Below are 8,732 nucleotides of genomic sequence, written 5' to 3'. Positions count from 1 at the left end.
GTTGCCTCCCGCTGCAAATTACATACGGCCCACCAAAAAATGTTTTATTTTCCACAAAATACAGGCTCCTGACACCAGCTAATTAGCCACCAAATTCCTGGTTTTGTCAGTCCCCCACCCAAAAAACAATTTTTTTTAACTTAAAAATATATTTGTTTAAAATGGCACCAATTTGCTTTCATCGTCCTGTCCCAATTAACACAACATACTAATTTATGACAAAACAAAACAACGGTGTAAATATAGATGCTGACTTGCAGTATATGAGGAAAACATAGGCATATAGCTTTGTCTCTGTGAGATCATATTGAAGAAACACTTCGAAAGAAACAAATCTGTAATCGACATCAAGTTTGATTATTGATCAAATCAATCAATGAATGACAAATTATACCATTTACCATGTCAGAGTGACCAACTCTAGCGTGATATTTAGTAAATGTGCACCTCCGGAAATAAAGCAATAACCTGCCATCTAGTGGTCCTAAAGAAAATGGAATATCAAAATGTGAAATAAAGCAACAGTAAATATTTTTCAGACTTAGTACAAAGTACATGTTGTTACAATGGGTGTAGCATAAGTTCTTGACTCTGCACTCATAGCTGTAAATCTATGTAGATCTCATTATAAAAATAACTGGGACGTCTTCTCAGTTCTGGAACTGACTCATACAACAGGACTAATAAAACGAGACAAGAATTACAAATTCTGGATGAACTCTTAATGACTCCCTTGCAAAGGAACAACTGAACTGCCACAGTGGTACCACTCAAGAAGTACATCTCTTTAGAACAGTACAATGCAGGCTACTTCTAATCAGCACTGAAACATGACAGATTCAAAGGAAATCTCTAGCCACCTTAATAATTGGATGTAATAAATTGATCACTAGCCACTTTAAACAATGCCACTTTATATAATGTTTACATACCCTACATTACTCATCTCATATGTATATACTGTACTCTATACCATCTACTGCATCTTGCCTATGCCGTTCGGCCATCGCTCATCCAAATATTTTTATGTGAAATTGTTAGATTACTTGTTAGATATTACTGCATGGTCGGAACTAGAAGCACAAGCATTTCGCTACACTCGCATTAACATCTGCTAACCATGTGTATGTGACAAATACAATTTGATTTGATTCCCATGTAGGCCTGTTGTGATAAGAGCAATTTAAACACACAACCAACTGTCAGGTCAGCTATAACTTCAATATCATGCCTTTGTCCAACAGTTCATGTCTTGAAAATGTTTTAAATAAATGCCTCAACCATGAAACAACTTTCATAAAAACATGTATTGAATGTGTAGGCAATATTCCAGTCAGCTTGAAATCATACTTGCATGTGACAAATATGCATATTCACAGTTCGTTGAACACACAGGGTCCTGTAGTTACATACAGTTGAAGTCAGAAGTTTATACACCTTAGCCAAATACATTTAAACTCAGTTATTCACAATTCCTGACATTTAATCCGAGTAAAAATTCCCTGTCATAGATCAGGTAGGATCACCACTTTATTTTAAGAATGTGAAATGTCAGAATAATATTAGAGAGAATGATTTATTTCAGCTTTTATTTCTTTCACATTCCCAGTGGGTCAGAAGTTTACATACACTCAATTAGTATTTGGTAGCATTGCCTTTAAATAGTTTAACTTGGGTAAAACGTTTTGGGTAGCCTTCCACAAGCTTCCCACAATAAGTTGGGTGAATTTTGGCCCATTCCTCCTGACAGAGCTGGTGTAACTGAGTCAGGTTTGTAGGCCTCCTTGCTCGCACACGCTTTTTCAGTTCTGCCCACATATTTTCTATAGGATTGAGGTCAGGGCTTTGTGATGGCCACTCCAATACCTTGACTTTGTTGTACTTAAGCCATATTGCCACAACTTTGGAAGTATGCTTGGGGTCATTGTCCATTTGGAAGACCCATTTGCGACCAAGCTTTAACTTCCTGACTGATGTCTTGAGATGTTGCTTCAATGTATCCACATAATTTTCATTCCTCATGATGCCATCTATTCTGTGAAGTGCACCAGTCCCTCCTGCAGCAAAGCACCCCCACAATATGATGCTGTCACCCCCGTGCTTCACGGTTGGGATGTTCTTCGGCTTGCAAGCCTCCCCCTTTTTCCTCCAAACATAACGATGATCATTATGGCCAAACAGTTCTATTTTTGTTTCATCAGACCAGAGGACATTTCTCCAAAGAGTACGATCTTCGTCCCCATGTGCAGTTGCAAACCGTAGTCTGGCTTTTTTATGGCGGTTTTGGAGCAGTGGCTTCTTCCTTGCTGAGGGGCCTTTCAGGTTATGTCGATATAGGACTCGTTTTACTGTGGATATAGATACTTTTGTACCTGTTTCCTCCAGCATCTTCACAAGGTCCTTTGCTGTTGTTCTGGAATTGATTTGCACTTTCCGCACCAAAGTATGTTCATCTCTAGGAGACAGAACGCGGCTTGTTCCTGAGCGGTATGACGGCTGCGTGGTCCCATGGTGTTTATACTTGCGTACTATTGTTTGTACAGATGAACGTGGTACCTTCAGGCATTTGGAAATTGCTCCCATAGATGAACCAGACTTGTGGAGGTCTACAATTTATTTTTCTGAGGTCTTGGCTGATTTCTTTTGATTTTCCCATGATGTCAAGCAGAGGCACTGAGTTTGAAGGTAGGCCTTGAAATTCATCCACAGATACCTCCAATTGACTCAAATTATGTCAATTCACCTATCAGAAGCTTCTAAATCCATGACATAATTTTCTGGAATTTTCCAAGCTGTTTAAAGGCAGTCAACTGAAATTGTGATACAGTGAATTTAAGTGAAATAATCTGTCTGTAAACAATTGTTGGAAAAATTAATTGTGTCATGCACAAAGTAGATGTCCTAACCGACTTGCCAAAACTATAGTTTGTTAACAAGAAATTTATGGAGTGGTTGAAAAACGAGTTTTAATGACTCGAGCCTAAGTGTATGTAAACTTCCGACTTCAACTGTATGCCATCCTGTCACTGAGAATAACCCACTTTTATTCATGTAGTGGGAGGCATATCACATGTAGTGAAACAAAGGCCTTTTCTTCTGCTTTTCACGGTTGTTTGGAGTGAAATTGTTTATGCAGATGTGAAATGAAATGCAAGTCTTCTTGGAGAATTAATTTGGACGCGCTCCTCATACCTTAACCTGCTCCACGCATTTCAGTCTGTGTGATGTGGACCAGAGGTCAGCCACAGCTGCTTTCCATTCATACATACACAGCATTGAGAAATGAAGAGATGTCACGCTTTATACTGAAAATCCAGCATGTTAAATCCTAGCTCTGATCATGACCCAGGAAAGAGAAACCTGATCTGTTACCCTGACAAAAAGCAATTGGAATAGGTAGGGGAGAGAATTGTACCCATATGACTAATAAAGGACCAAGTAACTCAAACCATTCAAATGTCTCACTCTTCATTAGCAAAGCTATGTCAACATGTTTTCTAAATAATGACCTGGGCAATTACTCTACCTTCTGGGCAGTTCAATTTAAAACAAAAATGGAACTTTGCGTGGATAAACAAGGGGAATTTTATTAATAACATCAGCGCTCTTTCGGGCTATTACAAAGAAACATTCAAGATAAAACTTATTTTGCATGGCCTCATGGGGACACAATTACTAGGCTCCAGTCTCTGGGCAGGACAAAGTCTGCACCATCTGCCAGGTAAATTATAATAGATGTAAAGTACATATTAATTTCACCCATAGCTAGACATACTGGTCAAGAGATCATATATTCATTCATATCATTAGGTCAACATGCACCAATTCTGAATTAGATCATACAGCGTGTAAGGAATAGCAGTCCCAAGACTAAATCCTTGACAGCACTTGTCTGAGGAATCTGGAATTGCCGTTACCCTCGTCAGTCAAGCAGAGGATGTAAAGTACAAGATACCAATGATGTTTGAATTTTTCCTTTGAAATTCAAGAAGCACAGGGAAAACAAGCAGATCACTATGGTCCTGAAATTGTGCATAATTGGCACGAGTACTGTTCCAAAAATACAGTAGCAAGTTTATCGATCTATACACACAATGTCAAAGCACTGTCCGGTATAACAGTGTGTATAACAGTGCAATCCAACAATTTTTAATTTCAGGGGATGGTGTCTCTCCGATGTCCCATATTCTCCTTTTACATGAAGTCATCCGAATCATTTCCGTCCTGAAAAAGACTCCATTATCCATTTCTGACATAATGAATGGTCGTATTGCAACAAGTCATATAACCGATTAACAGGCCAGTCTATTTCTAAAAGAAACAGATTATAACTCTGTTCGGATTTTGTTAATCAACTCACCTCATTTGTTGTCATATTGTCACTCGTCATCAGCGAAGAATAACTTCTGTTTAGGAACAATTACTGTGTAAGTTCATATCATTCACATAAGTGACACATGGTGTTTTGGGATGCCAGTCGAACATAGATGATGTAGCTAGGGAGATAACTTACTTGAGCTCCTCCAGCTCTCTTTTCTTTTTTACGTCATCTTTCTCTTTCTTTTTCAGATCTTGTATCTGGGCCTTCTTCTCGTTTCTCTCCTCCCTGTCTCGAGACTCTTTCTCTGCTGCTAGATCAGGGTATCGCTCGTCCTTTGTTTTCTCCACCCTGTTCACTATCTCATTGACCTTTTTCTCTACTGCCACGACCTTCACCTACAAAACAGTTGACAAAACAGGTCTAAATGATCGTTTCATAGAAATGACCAAAACGTCACAATACGGTGCAGAGTGTTGGATTTGGCTGCTCCGCTAAAACCATTGACAACTATGTGCCGTTTTCAAAGGATTGTTAAATACTATAACCATTTGGTTTTAATGTCATCACCTCTTGAAGAGCATAGTCAGAACTACACATGTCCAATTATTCCACATTTAGCTCTATAAATTAGACTTATACAGCATGTAACTGCATGCCTTTCATGATCAGTAAACATCAATTGACAATATATTTTCAGATATGTTAGGGTAGTCTATCCATTTGGCATGTAGCTAGCTACAACATGTGTCATTTAGCTTGCTTCATCAGAGATTAGGCTTTTGGAAAGAGCTTGACATCGGCAAATCCTCGTCCTGGTAAAGTTCTCAGTCGGACTACTGTCATCACCACTGAAAGTTAGCTTGTTAACTAGCCATATTGACGTGATCTGTTATTAGCTAGCTAGCCAATTTGACATGGTCCATCAATCAATGTAGCCAATCATGTCTGTCAGCAGCAATTGTGATTTAACACTCTTAAAAACAATGTTGAAGAGAATAATTTGTATGTGTCCTGCTGTTTGACAGGCAGAGCACACAAATGAACCTAAACCACACATACTTGTCAGGTATAGTTCACTTTAATCCAATTAATGGAGGACAATATTGAGAGATATCGTGAGTCTACCCTCAGGTATCTGAAATTACATGATCAATTGATGTTTACTGATCATGAAATCATGCAGTTACTTGCTGTATAACGCTGATGACAGAGCTAAATGTGGAATAATTGGACATTTGTAGTTATGACTATGCTCTTCAAGAGGTGATGATATTAAAAACCAAATAGTTCAAATTTATTTAACAATCTCTTGAAAACGACACGCAGTTATCAATGGTTTTAGCAGAGCTGGGGGTCTCCTTGCAACCCAGCAGGCAAATAGAACGCTCTGCACCTTATTGTGACGTTTTATTGATAACAACCTATAGAAACAAAGAACATATGAACAATAAAAGCTGAGACACATATAAAAGTGACAGATCTGAAAGTAACACGGATTCATTATGCCAGAGAGATCACTGACCTCCTTGTGTCGATGGAAACCTATTTGGCCTACATCCATGTCTCCTGTTTTCTTTAGGTTAGCCCATGGTGTGTAGACAACATTGATGTTGTTCATTTTACAACCTGTTAAGAGTAATTAAGAGTTAAAAGGCTATCACCAAGTTTCCTGGAATTGCTTGTGATATTGTATTAACTACTCTATTATTTGTATCAAACTCACCAGGAAACTCAATGTATTACCTTGGATGCTGTTGTTTTTCACAAGCTGTGCACAGTCAATCAAGACTTCCTTGGGAATATCCTCTATTGTCAGTCCCTTAGGCATTCGCAGGTACACATGGGCAGAAGAGAGTTTATCCACATGAAACCTGTGGACACAATTATGATATAATTACAACAGCCTTAAGGCACACATACTAAAATAATCAATGCCATACAGTACCAGTCAAAAGTCTGGACACACCTACTCATTCAAGAGTTTCTTTATTTTTACTATTTTCTATTGTAGAATAATAGTGAAGACATCAAAACTATGAAATAACACATATGGAATCATGTAGTAACCAAAAAAGTGTGAAACAAATCAAAAAATTGTTATATTTGAAATTCTTCAAAGTAGCCACCCTTTGCCTTGATGACAGCTCTGCACACTCTTGCCATTCTCTCAACCAGCTTCATGTGGTAGTCATCTGGAATGCATTTGAATTAACAAGTGTGCCTTGTTGAAAGTTAATTTGTGGAATTTCTTTCCTTCTTAATGCGTCTGAGCCAATCAGTTGTGTTGTGACAAGGTAGGGGTGGTATACAGAAGATAGCCCTATTTGGTAAAAGACCAAGTCCATATCATGGAAAGAACTGCTCAAATAAGCAAAGAGAAACGACAGTCCATCATTACTTTAAGACATGAAGGTCAGTCAATACGGAACATTTCAAGAACTTGAAAGTTTCTTCAAGTGCAGTCGCAAAAACCATCAATCGCTACGATGAAACTGGCTCACATGAGGACCGCCACAGGAAAGGCAGACCCAAAGTTACCTCTGCTGCAGAGGATAAGTTCATTCAAGTTACCAGCCTCAGTCATTGCAGCCCAAATAAATGCTTCACAGAGTTCAAGTAACAGCACATCTCAACATCTACTGTTCAGAGGAGACTGTGAATCAGGCCTTCGTGGTCAAATTGCTGCAAAGAAACCACTACTAAAGGACACCAATAATAAGAAGAGACTTGCTTGAGCCAAGAAACGAGCAATGGATATTAGACCTGTGGAAATTTGTATTTTGGTCTGATGAGTCCAAATTTGAGATTTTTGGTTCCAACCGCCGTGTCTTTGTGAGACGCAGATTAGGTGAACGGATAATCTCCACATGTGTGGTTCCCACCATGAAGCATGGAGGAGGAGGTGTGATGGTGCTTTGCTGGTGACACTGTCAGTGATTTATTTAGAATTCAAGGCACACTTAACCAGCATGGCTACCACAGCATTCTGGAGCAGAATGGACAATGACCCAACACACCTCCAGGCTGTGCAAGGGCTATTTGACCAAGAAGGAGATTGTTGGAGTGCTGCATCAGATGACCTGGCCTCCACAATCACCCGACCTCAACCCAATTGAGATGGTTTGGGATGAGTTGGACCACAGCGTGAAGGAAAAGCAGCCAACAAGTGCTCAGCATGTGGGAACTCCTTCAAGACTGTTGGATGGAAAAGCATTCCAGGTGAAGCTGGTTGAGAGAATGCCAAGAGTGTGCAAAGCGGTCATCAAGGGAAAGGGTGGCTACTTTTTTGGTTACTACATGATTCCATGTGTGTTATTTCATAGTTTATGTCTTCACTATTCTTCTACAATGTAGAAAATAGTAAAAAACAAATAAAAACCCTAGAATGAGTAGATGGGTCCAAACGTTTCACTGGTACTGTACATACTACCACAGCCCTATTAGCTGATATAGGACTACTGTATCTTTGCTTAGCTCTAGGTGCCACCATGTGGATATTTTTCAACACTGCATAGAGTAATGTATCAGACAAATGTTCAGACTCAATGGTCAAATCACAATAAGAGGCTCATGGTTTCAGTTATAAGCAGAGAGAGATATTTGAGTTTCTCACCAAATGTCTTCAGGCCATCCATATTTGATGAGATCTTCATCTAATTGTGAGAAAGAAGTTGACAGTTAGCTGGGTAGGCATCTTTAATGCCTCTAACAACATGAATCATGGTTTGTTAGAAAACAACACTTTAAAATGACCAGCTACCTACTTTCATATTTGTCTTTCCCCATGTAGATAGTGTAGGGAGGTGTAACAACTGTACAATAAAAAAACAAAGCAAAATTAATAGTTTTAGTTAGCTATATCAACAAGGCTTTGGGGCTAATTAAATACGAATAATATGATAATTTGCCTAGCTACACATACCTGTCCATTCTCAGAATAGGACAATAACTCTGCCATCATCCACTCCACATGATTATTATTCCTAATTAAATGCCTAGTTTCATCTGCTGACCTGAATATGTCAACAAACATCCATGACGAATGACAACTTGTGATTATATTTGTCAAGAAAGTAGCTATCTAACGTAGCTATCTAACAAAATGATTCAAGAAGATTCTCTAGGCTAGCTAGTTCAGCTGCTAACTATGGGCGGGATAGCAAGCTAAAGAAAAGCTCACTTACTCACCGGCACTCGTGAAGTAAAACACCATCTTGCATAAATCGAAGAAACTGTTTTAAACTTTAGAAACAAAATATGAATGGAGTACTTTACACACTTGTCAAATAACTACATTTGCCTCATTACGAGATGATAACTGTGCTGACAGTCAATTTCGCATGGAAAGTTGACCCGGAAGTTGGCGGCGGTCACAAACCAACTGTTTCCGCTTAGGTTATGCTGCTCAACT

The 8,732-nt window shown here is 38.9% G+C and overlaps 1 protein-coding gene across 1 annotated transcript; it reads right to left on the bottom strand.

Annotated features, from left to right (window-relative positions):
- Nucleotides 1-3,567: 3,567 nt before the first annotated feature.
- ccdc25 (coiled-coil domain containing 25) lies at nt 3,568-8,696 on the bottom strand. The gene is made up of 8 exons (XM_038963155.1): nt 8,510-8,696; nt 8,086-8,133; nt 7,935-7,974; nt 6,065-6,192; nt 5,844-5,947; nt 4,514-4,716; nt 4,361-4,406; nt 3,568-4,224 (listed from the first exon to the last, which is right to left on the bottom strand). The coding sequence occupies exons 1-8, from the start codon at nt 8,532-8,534 to the stop codon at nt 4,195-4,197; spliced, it is 624 nt and encodes a 207-aa protein (XP_038819083.1). The 5' UTR covers nt 8,535-8,696; the 3' UTR covers nt 3,568-4,194.
- Nucleotides 8,697-8,732: the final 36 nt, after the last annotated feature.

This window comes from Salvelinus namaycush, chromosome 24 (assembly GCF_016432855.1).
Source record: "Salvelinus namaycush isolate Seneca chromosome 24, SaNama_1.0, whole genome shotgun sequence".
Classification (NCBI taxonomy): domain Eukaryota; kingdom Metazoa; phylum Chordata; class Actinopteri; order Salmoniformes; family Salmonidae; genus Salvelinus; species Salvelinus namaycush.
The sequence above is the reverse complement of the archived record's forward strand: the minus strand, read 5'-3'. Positions and strand labels throughout refer to the sequence as shown.

Bases quoted from the DNA above. Each gene is read 5' to 3' on its own strand.
- ccdc25 (XM_038963155.1), bottom strand. From the start codon at position 8,534: ATGGTGTTTTACTTCACGAGTGCCG. The intron at 4,717-5,843 runs GTCAGTGATCTC...ACTGTTTTGTAG, and splicing joins GTTTCCATCGACACAAGGAG to GTGAAGGTCGTGGCAGTAGA. The intron at 4,225-4,360 runs GTGAGTTGATTA...AGTCTTTTTCAG, and splicing joins ACAATATGACAACAAATGAG to GACGGAAATGATTCGGATGA.